General features: G+C 40.7%; 1 protein-coding gene across 1 annotated transcript in view; it reads right to left on the reverse strand.

Moving 5' to 3' along the window:
* adgrb2 (adhesion G protein-coupled receptor B2) overlaps positions 1-18,736 on the reverse strand; it is a 315,878-nt gene extending 297,142 nt beyond the window's left edge. The window contains exon 1 of the mRNA XM_015056969.1: positions 18,522-18,736. Within this exon, the coding sequence (XP_014912455.1) occupies positions 18,522-18,584 (63 nt within the window). The 5' untranslated portion in view covers positions 18,585-18,736. The remainder of the gene's footprint in view (positions 1-18,521) is intronic.
* Positions 18,737-19,470: the final 734 nt, after the last annotated feature.

The following is a 19,470-nucleotide window of genomic DNA, read 5'->3' on the forward strand; positions in this document are numbered from 1 at the left end:
TCCCCCTCTCCTTTTCCCCCCTTTCCGTTCGTGGTGCTAAAAAAAAAAGCCCCCCAAGGCCAAAAAAACCTTTTTTTTAAAAAAAAAAAAAAAAAAAAAAAAAAAAGAATTATACCGTATAAATAGTGTAAAATTCTGGCAACCACAGCAGCCGGGATTTTACCGGAAATTAGAGACTTTTTTTTTTTTTACAGTGTAGTCCAGCAGGCGCTACGAGAGTCATTCCACAAATTATATTTTATAAAGCCTACATTACAGAGAAAGAACAATGCCTCACTGACTTGATTTTGATGGACACAGACCTTTAGAGGTTAGCAACTGCATTAATACATGTCTCATTAAACTGAGTTTTTCTTTTTTTTTTCCTTTTTTTGCTTCTGTGGGTTCATATCAGACCCAAGAAGGCCATAATAAACTACAGAAAATCATGCGGTTTAGTGACAGATGAACAAAAAAAACGACACAGAGAAAAGAACATTCATTTCATTTAAAATCACAACCATAACAGACATTCACGATTCATTACATACCGGGGAAAATAACACGAGTCTGCGATCCTGAAAGGCTACAAATCCGTTCAACGTAGGGCTTGTTTTTGAAAAAACAGCATGAAAGAGGGTGTCAATAAAGATCCAGATCAAGCAAAGGGGATTTGTTGGTTCTGCTTAGTTACCAAGGATCAGCCTTGATTGAGTGGATGCCTCACTGATATCATTAGCTCTTTAAAAAGGGCTCCTCCGATGGGGAGCACGAGTGCCAACACAGATAAAATCCATAAAAAGGACAAGTGGATAAAGAATTTTTTATTTTTTTTTCCAGAACCATGTCTTAAGAACTTTTACCTGCTTCTAATAAATATGTGATGACTGAATCTGGCAAGCCAGGAAACGCGGCTTGGCAAAAATGAATAGGAAATACAAAGTGACAAAATTATTTATGACAGTCGGAGTAAGTTAAAATATGCACTGAAATCTGGCACATTGGCAAATACCTTTCCTGGATTGTACAGCAGTTTAATAGAATAAAGTACGAAATTTTAACCCAGTTAAAAATAATGTGCTTTTATACTATATTTTATAAATCACTCATTTTACATCAGTACTTCAGTGTACAAGTTGAGAAGGTTTGGGTAGCAAGAAAGTAATAAAGCACATCCGCGTACCTACAACCAGCAATGATTTTGAATGCCAGAAAACCCAGCAGAAACAAACTAATTTTATCGGCTTGTGCTTTCAGTCACTACACAAAGCTTGTCACCATTGATGAGATTAAAAATGTTTTTTTGTTTTTTTGTGTGTGTAGCACATATCACAAGGTTTATTTGAAAGAAAAAAAAGAAGTTTGACACTATAGTTTGGAAAACAGCAGAAGGACCCACCACCCACCCTCATGTCCAAGCAAAAAACAAAACAAAAAAAAAGCTTGCCTCCGTATCCTTCATTCTTATGTAACCACATTCTTCCAGACTGAAGGTCGAATGTTTATTCACCTAGAGAGACAAAAGGCACAATTAACAGGTTAAGGGGAAGATTAAGCTCTCACTGAGGTTGGAAATAAATTAGAACATGAAAGTTTTTAAGGTCAGCAAAGGAATTAATATGAAAGACGTCGCTGATTGGTTATGGCTTGTTGAACGATGTCTCATCTGTTCCATTGTTGTTCATCTGAACATTGAACACAGGATTGGAAAAAAAAAAAAAAAAAGAGGAGTTACGTTACAGTAAAAAGTGAATCCAGTAAGCTTCGGGTTGGCTTCCACCGAGTGTGCTGCGCCGATGGATGTGCTTCCGCCTTATTGCAGAGCAGTAAAGCTAACTCCTCTCACTGATCCTACACCTCTCCCTTGCTAATCTATCTGTCTTACACAGATAAGACAGACCCAGTGGATGTATCACTTTCCAATCATCCTACCACGGCTAACTCCAGTTAGAAATGAGAGGGAAAGAATAGAAAAAGTGTTGGAGAGAGAAATAGGTATCGATTAGATCAGATATAGTGAGCAAGTTGGGCCACGTTCAGTGCCTTAACACTCTGGAATAGAAGAAAAGGAGAAGAGAGGTGGCGTGGGTGGACTGACAAGACAGTAGCAGCAATGAAGAGGGGAAGCAGGAACCGTGGCTGCTGCAAAAGATGTTGCAGAAAAGACGGGATACATAAAAAGGCATGATAATAGTAATGTTTTATTCAAATGCACAGAGCCGAGATTTTTACAGCAGCCCTGATCCCGATGTAAACATCAGTTGGAACCTGAATGAAAACCTTTCCTCTCTGAAAATGGCTGCAGTTTACATTTTAAACTGGGAGGGGGGAAAAAAAGCTTTTTACATTTCTACTCTTTTTATAGTTCATAGAGGTTTAAATTTGTTTTGTGTGGCTACTTTTGTGGTTGATTGGTGTTTAATGTCTTATTATGTAACCCAGAATAAATTGGATTAATGCGTTTTGTATATCACCCTTTAAGCACATTGGTTGCACAAATGCACAGTTAAGGACTGCACAACTCACAGCTCCTAATGGCTTGTCTCCTTTTTGTTTTTTTCGTTAGCTGTACAAGGCACCCATTCCTCAAGCTCAGTGATCTGCTCCGTGTTGATGCACCTCAGAACAGACCCGTTCAAGTGAAGGTTAATGGCAAGAATCAATACACCAAAGGCAGTCCCGGTGTGTTTGTCACACATCCTCTAGCCAACCAGCTGCACAGATTATCTGCCATCACAACCTTGAGTCTTAAACACTCGCCAACCCCTTTAAAAATCAGGCGGTTCTGAGACTGCCACCACCTCGGCCCTCTCAGAACTCAAACTGAGACGGCCTCAGTGTGCTTGAGTCCAGCTTGGAAATGTTTTCTTGGGAAGTGCTAACCACATTTTGGACTTGACCAAAATACTCAAAGGGCGACGATGAAACGCTTACATGGCTAAACAGGGTATAGCGGCTGCTTAGAAATTACTTTGTGAATTTAAAAGACGCCTCTTAAATGCACAAATTGTACAGTTTTCAACTTTCAGTGACAACAAATCTTTCGTTGCGCTCAATCAGAAAATTTCATGTGGTGTTCGAGACAAATCAAAGCCTCAAGTTAAACTATGGCTTACACATCTATTTTTTTGCCGTAGCCTATAATGGTATCATCAAATGTCACAAAGCGATGTTCCTCTGTGCAATTAATTATTTTTCTATTACGCATACAGACGAAACTAAATCAACAGATTATGATGTGTGAAAGGTTCATTAACTGGGATGTGACTGCTGTTTTAGCAGTGACACTTTGGTTTCTGCTATCAGCAATTACTTTGACAAGTATAAGTTGATAAGTTGTAATTACCCCTCGAGTAAAAGATCTCCTACGTCTGACACCCCGTTTCTGTGCACTGCAGCCATTTCCCTCGGGCGGCTTGAGAACCATATGACTGGTCGTAATTGCCTGGTCTTCTCGGCTTAGTGAGGGGTTAATAATGCCACTGGCCTTCTTCTCGTCACATCAACTTCTGTCTGACGTCTGACGACAGCTCACAGTCAGGCCCACTGCTTTTCCAGTAAACCAACGCTCACCAACGCAGACAAAAGTAGTCAAACTGTTCCCTGAACTAAACACTGTGGCCTCACATGTTGAGCTCTTGAGTTGTGTAATCAGCTCAGGTTAGTATTACAGCTATGCTTCAGCAAACTTTGTCTGTTTTCTCCTCATACTGGTTGATCTAGATTCTATCGAACCAAGGCAATGGCGAAGGAAACTGAACTTTACTCTTGAAGACATTTTACCTTTCATCCAAAAGTTTTGGGAGGTCTTAAGCTCTGAACTGATGAGAAGCTAAAGGTCTTAAAGAACAAAGAGGAGTTTAACATTCTTCTTTTTACACCCTTACAAACACTTTTTTTTATGGTTTGGGCCTTTAAAAAGCATTTTAAAGGTGCAAAGTGACTAAATTACCTGTGCATTAGCTTAAGTTGAGGAAAGAACCTGAAAAGCTGCAGTTTTATGACGCTCTGTTAGATTTAAACAACAATTACGCTTCAGGAATGATCAGCAGCAGTACAGATAATCGTAGGGGTCCGAAAATATTGCAAATCCTGAAAGTGTTTTTTGAAAAAAAAAAAAAAAAAGAGTGATGACCGTCCTTTTTAAGCAATACTGTCTCCAAACAAAGAGAAAGATGTTTTCAAACAGGAGATACATCTTAAAATATCTTTTAAAAAAAGTGCATTCTAAATGTCAACAAATCCAATGGGATAGGCATCTTGCCAGTCCACTTTCATGTTTAACATGCATGAAATGAATGCAAAATTTCTGCTCCATTTCAAAAGAATACATCCTTGCAGACAGAGAGGGGTGGGGGGGGGAACACATCTCCATTTAGAGGCTTGCTCGTGCTCCGTTCCCCTGGTGATTGAGATAGATTGACAGCACTTAATTTCTTTCGGAGACGGTCTGTTCCTTGAAGGTAGAAGGGTGCTATTCCACAAAGAGACCCCTTCCCGAATCCCAGCGGTTTCAAGTGTGCTAGTTTTAGGATCGCCAGCTAAATTGGGTCCGGGAAAAAGGTGCTGATGGTGTGGAGAGGGGAGATTTGCCTGATATGATACCAGAATCGCGGGGGGAATTAAAACACTGTCAGGCTGCGAGAAATTAAACCTATCTAAGCATCACCAGGGATTTCCTTTACCAGAGCACACAAAGACTAAGCTGAAAGGCGCCAACAGCTGATTTTAATGTCTGTGCGGTAACCACCTGCAAGCTTGCTAAAAAGCTCTATATGCATTAGACAGGAGATTAAGTGAGAGATCATGCTGGTAAGTCAGCTACGTCCAATAAATAGGATTATAGCGTCACACTGTCAAGTTAGAAATTGGTAATATATTTTAAATCAAGCTCTTAGCAAGATGGGTGGAAGTAACTTTTATATCCTTTATAGCTTCTTGTTTAAAAATCTTATGCTTTCTTGACAATTTGCTACATTAATACACTGAATATCAATCTGCATGAATAAGATGGTTAAAGAATTTAGTTCCTATAAGCAAGAAGCTGGGAATAGTTGTGTTATGGTAAGCATATCACACAGCTGTGAGGAGTTGCATCATCGCCAACAAGAAAAGGCTTTGATAAAAAATCGCATCAATAACCAGCCATGATATCCCATATATGTCCCGTGTCACTATGGCGGATAAAAACAAGGCCCAAAGTTTAAGGTAAATTGGATACAGTATTTGACACTATAGTCAAAGCAATGTTACCGTTAGACAAAAACAGACTGAAACACACTTGTTGGACATATCCAAAAATATACGAGGCTCTGAACTCTAAGACGGCACCTATAGTCATATTCAATAAATTAGAACATGTGTTTCAATAAGCCCCACTTGTCAGATTAACTCTACCTTTTAAAAATAAGCATTAAGCAGACATCAAACATACGTTTGATGAAGCGCGTGTTTCTGTGTTTGAAAACTCTCAGTATTTTCTTAATATTGGTCTGATGTAATAGTCCAATGTTAAATGATGAAGGTGGAAAATCATCACAATGAACACAAACAAAGGGTTAAAAACATATTTGTGTGTGTGAATAATCAACATCGTTTGTTTATGACTTTTCAATATGAATATGAATGTGCGCTGCAAGTAAGTAACCAAATTACTTAATTGTAACATCATCCAGCTTCATGCAGTCAAGGTCAGTACACAGGAATATTCAAGATGCCATTCTTAACTCTTGCTTATATTTGTGTTTCTCGTGACAAAACAGAAAAAGGAACTGCAATCTTTTAATGCATAGTACATCTAAAAAACTGGCTATAGCACATGAGTAGTTTTATTTCACCATAAGAGCCAATTCCGCTCGAGTAATAATGCAATTCTTACTTCAGTACAAATTCTGGCTACTCAACACACCTCAACATGCTTCCTGTTTGCCAACATAATTTTCTGTCTGCTGATAACAGGCGCACCACATACCCAGAACATTCACAATTATTTATCTGCATATTCTGGATTGCAATGAGGGGAGTTTATACATAATTACTCTGTAGACACACCAGATTGTAGGGAAGTTGAGTAGCAAAAAAGAAGAAAAAAAAAAGTGCACATTTAACTTTGCCTGGGACAAAATGTACAAACAAATGTCTGCAATAGAATTTGTGATAAACCCCTAGTGTTGTATACTAAGAAAACCAATATCATGTGTCACACAGATGCATTAGGGTTTTGTTTTTAAATGGATAAAACAACGTTTTAATCCTCGGCACACATGGAAAGCTTTTATCTCTAATTGTACCATCTGCTCTGCAAGAACACATTTTTATAATCCAGTACTGTTGCTTTATGAGGGATAAAACATGTAAAAAAAAAAAAAAATGCTGTGCTTTAAGTGAAGTACATTGAAAAAGAATATATCTTCCAAAGAAAAAGGCTTCCGCATGAACCTGTGATGTCTCATAATTTCTGCCTGCAAATTGCACTATCGTGATATTTTTCAGCATCCCCAATAAATGCTAGGCGGATAAATACAACTTTTGTATTTTATCAATAAGCAGCAGTTTTCACTCTGTCTTTTCTGTATTTACTGCAAACCGAGCCATAAAAACCAAAGCTGTACGCATGACTGAATTTGTTCAGTACAAATCAAACATGATATGACCAACAAATTCCCCATTAATTTGACTGAAGGTAAACAAAGCAGAGCTTGACAGATGTCTACGTTATTAACGTCATACACAAACACTAAAGTGCAGTTTCCTTATATTATTTGTGTTACTTATTTCTTAAGTGTTTATCAGAAGCTTGTGTACCACAAACAATGCAATGAGTCAGACTCGAACGTCTTAAGTGTCTCTGTCTTCACGACTTTTCAGAGTCAAAACCGTAAGAGTCATCGCTCTGCTTGCACTCTCATATCCTCAAGGGCCTTCTTCTGCCTAACGCCTGTGATCCTGTTGATCCGGCAGAGAGTCCTACAGGATGAACAGGATTCTCGCTAGCATCGCTTTGTGTACTTTCACTAGGTTAGGCACTCTTGCCCTTGACTCCCTTAAGGGACTGCATATATAGCCCATCTTGCTTGGCCATATGTTGTATAGTCTCAAACGGATCACAGGGAGCTAGAAAGAGCTGCTATAGGGTGAGGCATGTTAAGGTTTCCCTTCTTGAAACTGTGACGTCTGCGACGTTTACGGACTTTCGTACTGTACGTTGACTCGTTTTCAGAACTTGCTCCAATGGCTGTGGAACCTCGCTGTTCTAATCCGACTAATTTATATTGATCTCAAACAACTTAACAATGAATGTGTGTGTGTATGAGCCTATTGGTGCACACTGAACACGCTGACAGCAAAGGTAAACCGGTGACGAAGAGCATATTCTTTGACCACTGAACCAGTGCCTGGAAACGGTGTGGGGGTGAGAGGAGCATTACATCATAGGAGCAGCATGGCCTCTCATTCCAAGTTTAATTACATAGCTGGCCTATGCAACCTTCTCATTTCATCTTTCAGTCTAATTGCTGAAAATGCAGGCCGAGGGCTACCTCCGGTCAGGGTGTTTAGTGGGGAAACTAAATTAGACAACGTATCAATGATAGGATGACAGTCGAGCTCTGAAAGACCCTTTTTTTTTCCCCATAAAAATTGGAGTCCTGCCACTAAGTGCAGTAATTTAGTTTTAGAACTTTAAAAGCTGCACAGCTAAAGCTAGTTTGTCCTTTTATTGTTGCTGGTTTTAAGAATTACTATCTGCCACCCTAACACGCCGATGTGGTTGCAAAATCTAATAGCCACCCCGGTTGGGTGATCCACCAACAGCGTTCTCAACAAGGGGCATTAAATAAAAGGTAATTAAATGCCTTGGGTTTTGGCCATCGGTGAGAACACCACTTTCTATGGGCTGTGTAAAATAATGTATCAAAAGTTAAGAGGGCTGCTGCTTAACAAGTATTCGCTCACTCATATCTAAGTGTTTTCTTTATGACAGAGTACAAACCAAATCCCTTTCTGAAAATAAAACGAAAGTCATCGTGCTCCGGATGACTTGTAGAAACAGCGAAAGCATCGCAGTAGCGTTTTGCTTCAGCAACAACACAAGCCACAAAAACTTTACTTAAGTTTTAGATCTATGTTTCGCTCATGAATAAGTTTTGAAGTGACAAACACAGAGCTCGTTGTGAGGAGAACGATGTGTTTTCTGTAAGGTTGAGCTCGACCCGACTTCAAAAGCAGCTCTCCGCTTCTTTGTGCAAACAACCAGCCCACCAACTAAATGTGTCGGACCGCTGAAGGTTGTATTCAAGTTGGATAACATGGCGCTCCAAAAGTTTCCAAGCTTTTTATGGCTTCCAAGCTCAAAGACGTAGATGGTTCAATACAATGTTAACATTTTCAAAGTGCAATTTATCAAAGTCCCAACGCAATGGCGCTTGGACAACACAGACTGGGTTCGCAAAAGTAACCCATACTGGGTTTGTATTTTTAAAGCATACCATTTGTGCAAATCGCGAAATTGCTTGTAATAAATACAAGTAAAAAAAAAAATAAATAAATAAATAAAAAAGGTGTATGCAGCTTTTAAGCTAGTTCATGAACTTGCAAAGAGAGCCAGAAGACACAAAATCCATCTTGATCAGCCTCAGGTCGTGTCATTCAGAAACACGAGGTAAAGCATGGCAACGGGTATTTACGGGCAAAGACATATCGTCTCTGCCAGCTTTGTACTGTAGGCGTACAGGCCTGTCGGGTTGGGAGACACTCCAGCATCTCTCTGGGATGGATTTCCACCTGTCCCCCTTTTCTTATTCCATAAATACACAAGCAGCAGTCCTGACAAGCCTCTAGACCTGCAGAGCATTTTTTTTCCCCTCTCGCCCCCTGTCCCCACTGACAAGCACATACTACTCACACACACATAAACACATATCAGGCACATGCACCACATTCTGCCAATGGCTTTGCAGTGAACCGATGAAAGGAGAAAACCTTTCATTGGTTTCTTACCTCCAAATGTCTGTGATATTACTTTTCTCTCAACTTTTATTCAAACAGGCAAGCTGAGCACATTCCAAGAACACAGTTTATCCACAGCAACAGCCTGGGGAGATGAGATGCCCTTATTTAAAAGAAACACCAGTTCTTACTTTTGCTTCCCCCCCCCCCGTTAGTTCTTTAATAAAGATGAGTGTGAGGATGCCAGGATAAAAAAAAAAATAGAAAATGTTTTTGTTGGAAAAAAACAAACAAAAAAATAAAACACGCATAAATTAGTTTTGTTTTTTGGAATCTTAGCTTCTGACTATTACTATTCTGGGTTACAAAAATGCAACTTAATTGCAACTGAAATGCCTAGCACTTTTACAAAGTAAATGACTGAAACAAAACAACATCTTTCATTTTAGCCAGACTCAAATTTACCTCATTTTGGGCTTGTGATTGAACTAAACACAGTGAGGGATAGAAAACGGGTGGATGGATGAACAGATTGATATGGAGAATGAACAGAACAGGTAAAAGAAGTTTCATAGGTGAGGTCATTAACCCATCCTAAAGCCTCGCAAGACCCCCAAACTGATGCTACCGCCTGCAAAGCCAGTGAGAATCCTGCAGCTGTTTTAGCATCTAAAACAGAAAACTCTTGCACATATGTAATCGCACCACGAAGGACTTTCGACTCCTTCCATCTGCTTTGGCAGAGAACAACCTTTTGCTTTTTGACCTGCAAAGTCAAAGCTTCCTTCCCCATAAAGCACAGAAATAGGGGCCAAATGAATGTGACAGTAGGGGCACTTTGCCGACGAATGAGGCCAGACTGCTAAAGCAGATGAGTTTTCAGCCCCCCCCCCCCTTACATTAAGTAGTGGAGCTTGCTGCTTGGCTTTCTCTCAAGTGAAATGGGGTATGCTGTGTGTGTTCATGTACAAAACAAAGAGAGAGAGAGAGGGAGACTGTGGATGTTTCAGAGTAGATAACAGGAATAATCAAAAAGAAGAGAAGAACAAGGTGTAACATATTGGTATTGAAAAAGGCAAAGGTGTGAAATGAAGGAGAGCTTTAGGAAAGTCATAAAGGTGGGCTTTGAATGAAGAGGAAACGCTTGTCCTATCGGTTGCCGAGAAAAAGCAATCATGAAAACACGTTAACTTCAAGAATCCTCTCAGGCCCCGTCTGTATGGCCCCATAAAACAACGGCTTTAGATGCTCTGAATCAATACAATCTGCCAGCTCCTGCTCTTTTTCAACCCCGCAGGACCACGCATTATGAAAAACATTACATGAAAAAAAAAAAAAAAAAAAAAAAGCAAATATGACTGTGGGGACGCAGTCAGTCACCGGCTAGGAGCTCCCTCCTCCCATTCGCAAGGCTGCACAGCTTGCAGCACATGAAGTAACAATCTCAAATTGCACAGTCATTGCCCAGCTAAGTCTTCTCGTTCATCTTTGCACAAAGAGACTTATTAACAGAGGGAAGGAAAAAAAAAAAAAAAAAGCTCAATGAATTAACTGTTCTCCGTGCTTGTATTGTGGCAGTTTTTTATCCTGCGCACGATCGATATTAATCAGAGATTTGAATTATCTCAGCAATTCCAGACAATTAATTTGTTTTGTGTACTTCCACTCCCCGCGCCCGCCGCCCCACTGGCAGCCTCGACCTATATACTTCGACAGAAGCCCCTGTCCTTTTGTTTTTCTTGCCAAAAAGACTTAATTATTGCACAAAGCAGGTCTACGGGGCTTTTGATAAGTGTTTTTCTTGTTTCCTGTTAACTTTTCTTCATGGCCAGTGTCGAACCGTGCCCAGTCATGCTTATAGAGCCGCCCCGAACCAAAATGGGACTCATTGCAAATATTGACACAGTCACCCGGGGCCATGCCAAATGAATACCGCCCTAGTGATAGAGGCATCTGTGGCTCCAAATGGAGCATGGCACAGCATATGAATAGGGAGGTGGGGGGGGGAGACAACATATGAAACCAAAAAGAGAGATGAGAATTCTTTTATTCAATTCATCTCTGACCTCTCCTTCAACCCTGTGTGACCTAAATTTTTCCCCCCCGACTTCCCCTCGCTCTGTTGCTATCTAGTGACCTGGGTCTGTGATCGCTGATTTGCAGAAAGCTGACAGCAGATCATCTGGATGTGGAGAGGAGAACTCTGAAGCCTATCTGTCAGTGCGTGTTACTTGAACTAACGCAGTCAACCACAATAATAGAAGGAGATGCCCCTGCCCTAATAATAATAATAATAATACACGAATCCCAGCTACGGCTGTATATCAAAGCCTGTACATTTGTGGAATTAAAAGAAAATTAAAAGTATAGACATCACTGGAATGTTTCCACACTTCTTCATATGACGGCCACACACACACACACACACACCAGTGTGTTTTCTTGGTATTTTATGTGATAAACCAACAAAATGCGGTGCATAGTTGTGAAGTGGTAGCAAAAATAGTTAGTAAAACTATTTCAAATAAAATTGTTTGTAATATCGGAGATATGCTCCGATGTGTGTGAATTCGTTGCATGTGCCTCATGTACACACGTACCATGTGTATGAATATCTCATTCGCAGACACACACACTTGTGTTGATGTGTAAATTTATGTTCGTATCGGGTCCTCGGTTTCCGTATAAGATTGTAACATTGTGCAAATGAAATTTGACAAGCAGCCCAGAATGTTGCTTTTACTCTATTTCTTCTTCTTTGGTATATTTTATCTTGATATTTACTTCCCTTTTTTATTCATTTATTTATAAAAACATTTTTAGTTTATTATTTTCAATCATTCAAATTGTACCAGCTGGCAGGGAAACACACAATGGAAATCAGCTCCAGCTGTAATTGGGTGCATTTTCATTTGTGTTCTCAAATTCATCAAAGCACAATGGCCCTCTTTAGCAAATAAAATAAAGGAAATCATATGAAATGTTCTTTAAATGTCTATTAAAAAAAAAAATCTGAAAAGTTACTTTGGAAAATAAATTTTCATTTCAAATAACATCTGCATTTGCATTTACGTTTTAACTTTGCCTGAACAACTGCTTTAATAAAAACTGTTCAATTGTAGCTGAGGTTGTTTGGTTAGCTTTGTTGTTCCGATACTTTTTTTTTTCTTTCTATCAACTCTCACCGGCTACCAAATTTCCAATTGTTAAGCAATTTGAAAACATTCTTTCTTCCACTTGACCATTATTCTGCACTTTTTTGTTGTCTCACATAAAACACCAATAATATACGTGGAAGTTTGTGGCCGCAAAGCAACCAAATGTTGGGAACGTTTGAGTGAGCACGATGACTTTTCCCCTGTCAATCCCGACATCAGAAAAGAAGCATCCTTTTAAAATTTACTGACACAACAGACACAATTGGTGTGTGGGGCATAAAAAGGAGGAGGAGAAAATGGAGGCTAAAGATGAGCTTGTTAGGGAGGGAACGGTGGTAGGGAGGAAATGTGTTTTTGCACATGTAAGAGAGGGGTGTCAGAGGAACAATGGCGCAGCGAGCGCGCAGTGATCCAGGCAGGACCAAGCTGTCGCCTGGCTCTTAGTACATATGCACTAGTTAAACAGCCCGTGTGTGTGCATACACACAGCTTGACTCCCCACCGCCACATTTTTTTTTTTTTGTACTGGGATTCCTCCCTCCTGCCATGTGTGTGTGCTGATGAGTGCACTTCATACAAAACACTTGAGCCAAAATGAGATGTGGAAGGAAAAAAAAAAAAAGAAAAAGAAAAAAAGAGGAAGAGATGCAGGTGAGGAAGAGGTTATGGGGGAAAAGTCAGTGGGAGACGCAATGGAGGAGGAGGGATGAGAAAAAAAAACAAAAAAAAAACAATTCAGTGCCAGCATTGGTCTGTGACATGTGGGTGGATATTGAAGATGTTATTAGTATCACATTTGCGGGCCTTATAAAACTGCCATAGAGCTGGCTCATTTTAATATATCTTCAGCTGATATGTGCCACACTGTCATATGTGTTGCGGTCCCAGCAGCTGCTGAGATGATGGCGCAGTGATAACACAGCCACTCCGCAGCCCTCTTTGACCCTCCTGCTGGGTTTTAGTCTACAGTCCGTTTCATTTCATTTGCCAAGCTTCCGTGATATTTTTTACAGTAATGCACGACACTTAAAATTCTCTTTCTTTACATTTAAAATGAAACGAATAATACTAACAATTAAGGAGCAAGCAGCAATTTATGTGCAACAAGTGCTACAGATTTTTTTTTTTTTTTTTTTTACAACCTTCTTCTACTGCTGCTTTGGCTTTTCCCTTCAGGAGTCACCACAGGGAATCATCTGTCTTTATTTAGTCCTGCCCTCCACATGCTCAGCTAACTTCATAACTTAATTTACCTAAATTCCACTGAGTTTAAAAATTGAAACCATTTCATTTTTTTTGAGGACTTGGATTTATAGGCAATGCTTTTTCAAGAGTTTTACAAATACACAGAAAAAAAAAATCATCATGTTTTCATGATTTAATTAATTTCTGCTTATGGCCGTTTGCAACCTTGAGCCTGCACAGGCTATTCCTTACGACAAGTTAAAGTGGCTTACGTTGCAGGCCATCAAGAAGCTAGCTAAAGTTGCGAATGTGAAGTGCTCCATTTTCATTTTGGACCTTGGTGGAAACTTGAAGAAGAAAATTAGAATGCATAAAAACTGCTCTTCCAAAAAAAAAAAAAACAAAACAAAAAAAAACCTGAAGAACTCTCTGGAGATCACTGTGGGCAACGTCTGCAACCAGTTTGGCATAGAATACACAAATTCATCAGAGGGAAACGCTGCTCTCATGAAAGGCTTTGCACCTGCCAAGATGCCACATGGTGTAATTCATGCTAAAGAACCGTCCAATAATTCCCACTACTTAAATGGGGATTTACACTCAAAGAGGCTTTCTCTGTTCAACTTTCATGTTTTTTTTTCACTCATTCAGACTAACAACTAATTACGTGGGAACACGGTATAAAATTGCTCGTGAGAAGTTATAATTGTTAGACTAAAATGTTTGTCGCTCAATAGGTGCGTCAGAATCCACTCTTTTCTGCAAAATGTTTGGCAAACTTCTATCCATTTTACTAAGGATATGTTTAAAACCACTGACGTGTGTAGTGACTAATGCTATTTTTTTGCAGCATTGCACATTTTAGTGCGTTGGATATTTTAGACAACAGTTTGGTGATAGAAGAAGAAAAGAACGGTGAAGGTAATTATTGTGGGCAATGTTCTAATGGGAAACCTTCCCAGCTGCAGCTGCGTTTCCATCACGAAAGGTCTGAAAACCTAGTGCAAGTGATAAGTCACTAAAAATCATGGCAGCGGTGGAGATAAACAGATACACGACATTATTTTCATAATTTAACCAAAACGCTCATTATCTATCAGCCATCAGAGGAAATGTTTGGCGTTGGAGCGACGCATGCAGCGTTTTGGTTCAAATTGTAGTTGGCGAGTTTATGGACGAGCTGCAGATTCAACACGTTCAAATGACAACAGGACTTTTTATGAACTGTGCCGTGCTGTGTGAGAGCTCTGGTGGAGTCAGCTGCACATTGTTCTAGAAGGACAAAGACAAACTACAAACTACAAGGAAAACTACTTCCTGCCGTCTTCTTCATGGGATTTTGACAATAGCAACAACCGGCTGTTGATCACGTGACTTAGTTAAAAAGTTAAAGCAGTCAACTTTGCATTATATGGTAAATAATGACACCGTTAATCCAAAGTTGGCGCTTTTAATGGACTTTTAATGCAACTTTGCATTAAAAGTGTCATTTTCCAAATGACACTCCATGACAACAGTCATAAACATTCATTAAGTGCTCCTTCATGTTCATGACCGTTGTGTCATGTTTACCCCTTCAAATAAAGTCTTGCCATCATTTGTTTCCATTAAGCAAATTTATTTTCGTCATTTCAATTTGCGCAGTTTTGTGGTTAATGGAAACGCAGCTTATGTTGGTGCTACTTTAGTTATTAAGCACATTATTAGTGCTTAATAAAAGCACTTCAAAAAAAAAAAAAAAAAGAAGAAATTGATCCAGGAACGGTTTGAGGTGCACAACACGTTTGAGGAGTTCACCGGTTGGCTTCCAGTTTTCCCCAGACCTTAATCTGATCACAGGTTTGACGAGATGTGGGGGACAAACGGGTCCAATCTCACAACCCACAGGACCTGAAAGATGTGCTGCATCAGCTGCATATCATGGCCTTGATGGATAACAAAAAAACAACTAGCCTGTACTTTATTGTCTATCGGTACATTGTGGATTTTTAACTTTCTCTGGAGTAAAGAATAATAAACCCCCACCCTACCCTCACCCACCTTTAATACAACTCAAGCTCAAACTCTCTAATAACAAAGAGCAGCGTTGTAGAAGTGTTTTTTTGCTTCTCGGGGCTTTGTCCGTGGTGCTGAACTTGGAACCGTTTCCCTGCAGTAAAAGCCCGGGATCCTGCATGTGTCGTTGCATCTATAGAATCAGAAGGGTGCAAAATGTGACCCTGCAGGTTCCATCAACTTTAAACAAAGCTGAATCTGGAAATTCCTGCATCATCAGGGGTTGTTAAAATCTTGTCTTTTCGGTGTTTGAAGGAGCCTTGGAAGTTTTGCTTGTTAATCATTTTCAGAAAATGCTGGAGCGTTAGTGAGCTCAGAATCTGTTCAACCTCAAAGGGCGGTGGGGGGGGGGGGGGGGCTTGCCCAAAAGGACATTTTCCTTACTTTCCAAAAAAGGCTCACGCACAGTTCTGGAAAAAAGAAATACTTAGGAATGTTTTTATTATTCATATCACGCCTTACTTCCAGCGTTTTGTTATGCAAAGGCTTTTGCAGCCAACTGAAGAACTGTTCTTTATGTTTAATGAAGCTTCTTGTGATATTTTGTGGGTAAAGACTTTTTTTGTAAGTGAATTTTTGTAGAAGATAAGTCAAACTTGCTCTTGATCAGTTCATTTGACAAACAATATCAAAGGACCATTATGATGGTTGAGCAAAAACAAAGCATACCTTTCAGTAGCGCCCTAGTTCACTGTAAAGAGTGCTCTGTGGTGTTGGAGCCAAAACTACATTTTGCTCAGGGTCACTTTTGACAGAAAGCCATGAGAAGCACTATGTGAAGACGCAGCAAACATGTGAGACCAAACCAAAACTAAACGCATTGCAAAAGCCGGCGTGTGGAGGAAAACTGACGCTGCACATCTACTCACTGGTAGCAGTTCCTCTACAAGGCTTGTGTCATTTACCATTCGTAGCTTTGTCTCAAAACCTAAATGAACCTCCAAAAGCGTCTTTTGTTTCCGGCCTGCCCTCCAAAAACATTCAGTCTGCTTTGAACCGCCTCTTGCAAAATCTCCTGGAGGCGCCACTGGCCGAATACTTATATACTCGCCACATATTTTTAGTTGTTGAATGCTGAAAATCGTGCTTTTGTTTCACTTCACAGCCATGTGTTACTCAGTCACGTGATGGGAATGTCACGAAATAGTTCACAACACATGGGTACTTAAAAATAAAAAAAATAACCTGGACTCTGATGACCTGTTCATCTGAACTGAACGAGTCGCTGCATACCAATCAGTGCGTCCTGCACAGCCTCCCGCACAACGAGCTCAGGCAGAAAGTTTAACATTATCACAGATGGCATTTTAAAGAAACAACACAATCCAGCTCCTCGCTACAGTCTGAGCAACTCATCCCCCCCCCCCGCCCCCCCTTCTTCTTTTTTAAAGTGAACATGTAGCAGAGATTCGACGGTGGTAGGTGATGGGAGTTTTGAATCAAAAGGTGCGTGAAGAAGGGAGCGCACGCTCCGCACGCTCAACAGATGGCATGGAGAGGAACAGACAGAGGGAGAGGACGCTCGGAGGCTGCTTTGCACTCCCTTTTCCGTCGCGTCCCAGGTTGTCATTCTCGCTCAGCGTCACGCGGGAGCCACCTGCTCGCTTTCCTGAAGGCGAGCGGTTCTGGAGAGGAGAGCTTTGCCCGACGTGCACACGGGCAAGAGCGGAGCTTTGGCGCTACGCGACGCGGCACTGCGGCAGGCGCAGACGAACCCGCCGCGATGTTGCAGCTTTCAAAGGGCTTTCTGTTGCACGAACCGCTGCCAGTGAACTCCCTCTCCGCCCCCCTCCACCACCACCACCTCATCCACCCCCCCTCCATCTCTCCTCTTTTCTCCCCATGCATGCTCTTGCGTGCATCCTCTTTAACATTCAACGGCGGAAGCCGCCCGCTCACTCATACGGGCGCACAGTTGCGCACGAAAAAAAAAAAAATCGTTGTAATCAGACCGCGAACGATGTATCATTCTGCCAACAATTAGTTCTCACCAACTAAAAGTAAAATATATGATTAATATAGAAAACTAAAAAAAACAACAACCTTCTTCTGTCTTCCAAGCGGATGAGGGGGGAAAGTGAGCATGCCAATGCGTCTAGAAACGCTAGAATGGAAAGTGGAAACTGTGTGCGTCTGTGTGCGTCTGTGTGGCCACTGCGCAAAGTTCCAGGTCGGTTTTAGAGGCGAGAATCCTAAAGCTCAATCCCTGCTCTCTCCTTCAGGGATTGAGAATATTTGAGCTGTCAGCTGACCCACCTGTGATCCATCTTCCACATCACATACTAAACGATAAAAATAATAATAATAATAATAATAACAGACGCTTCGATTCATTCCTTGTGAAAATCCTATCCAAACAGGCTGAAGCTACGAGCTGGATGCGACATCAAAAAATAAGCACGTCCAGACCAGAGTAAATAAACACACCAGCTAGACAAAGTTGAGTTTTTTTTTTTTTTTTTTTAATCTCTCTTTTTGCCGATAGGCTCACGTTACCTGGTCGCTGTCAGCAGCAGTTATTTGAGGAGAAGGCTATTCCCCGATCGGTTCCGTGGACACAAGTTAAGTTTCCCATCCATGGCACGTCTCAGACGGAGAAGGGGACTATTATTCATTCACGTTTTGCTGCTGCGCCCCACTAATGTTCTCCGTGAGGCATCCCACTTCATCCAGTCCAAAGAGGAGAAGGAAAGGAAAAAAGGAAGAAAGTATAAATGGAAATAAACAATCAAACAAAAGGTTAAAGGAAAATCTAAATTCATGAAATCATAAAAAAATAAAAATAAAAGTAGGCACAGATCAAATGAAAGAATGGAACAGAAAACAAACCAAAAAAAGAGGGGCAACGCAATAAAAAAAAAAAAAGATCAACTAAAAAAAAAAAAAAATCGATGTTACTGTAGATGTCCAGTTTTGTTTAAAAAAAGCGTAAATCCACGTGATATAATCTCCATGGTTTGGTGCAGGGAGCCGCACGACATATTCCAAATTCACAATAAGCAGCACCGCAGCGGCAGAAGCAGCAGCAGTGGAATAACGGGGAGGTTTTTTCTCTTTTTTCTAACGATGCCCGGTACTCCAAGTCCAAAGAGGCTCTTCATTTAAAGCAGACGCCGAAACAACAGAGAGGGAGCGAGTTGGACCCGAAAGATGAAATCACACACACACACACACACAAAAAAAAGCATTGTATCTCACTCCTCCATTTCTTCCTCCTCTTCCTCTGTGCGGTGGGATGAGATGTGTCGCCTGCTCTGGCATTCGGGATGAGGATCCACAGGCAGCGTCTCGCAGTCGGGCATCTGGCTCCCCTGCAGTGTCTTCACGAGCGGAGGACGGGGATGCGCGCTCTCGCTGCCCTCTCCGCCGGGGATCCGTCAGGCGCGTTCACGTCGGAACTCCCCATCCCCTCCTCCTCTTCCTCTTCCTCCTACTCCATCCTCCATCTTTCTCGCCCCCTCTCGCCCGCACACACGCGCGCGCACCCCCCCGCATTTTCTACCTCTACTGACGTCAGCCAGCAAAGTATAGCTACATGATGTCAAATTCCACGAGCTTTTTTTTTTATGACATCACGTTTGATTTTCTTTATTAGGACACTAATACATGATACATCACGCCATGCCATGTCTCTTGAACTTTTGGGATATTAGATCATACCCCAACACAACATAGTGCAAAAATGGTGGGAAAGCAGAATGTGATTTTCGAAATTCTTTGAAAAAATCCAAATCTTAAAAGTGTGGCATGCTATTTTTAGTAAAGAATCATTTACTTTGATATCGCAAACCAACACAATCAATTGGCCTAAAAAGTCATCTAAGTAGTAATTTCAGTCCCACCTGTGTGTAATCTGGTTTTAATATAAATATACCTACTATATGAAGGCCTTATGGGGAGTTATGAGGTGACAATAATGAATAACCATTCATTGGTATTCTGTGGTCATTAGGACCAAGAAACACACCACCAGGCAGGTCAGGGAGAACATTATGAAGAAGGTTAATGCAAGGTTAAGCAATAAAGCAACCAAAAAAAAAAAAGAAGAAACATAATTCAAAAGGGAAAGTGGCATAATGGCCAACCTAAACTGAAAGAGTGAGAAAAAGAATATTAATCAAAGGAAAAATAAGAAGCAAAAAGTAAG

Source organism: Poecilia latipinna, unplaced genomic scaffold (genome assembly GCF_001443285.1).
Source record: "Poecilia latipinna isolate Pla-1442-1.1 unplaced genomic scaffold, P_latipinna-1.0 Scaffold1422, whole genome shotgun sequence".
NCBI lineage: Eukaryota > Metazoa > Chordata > Actinopteri > Cyprinodontiformes > Poeciliidae > Poecilia > Poecilia latipinna.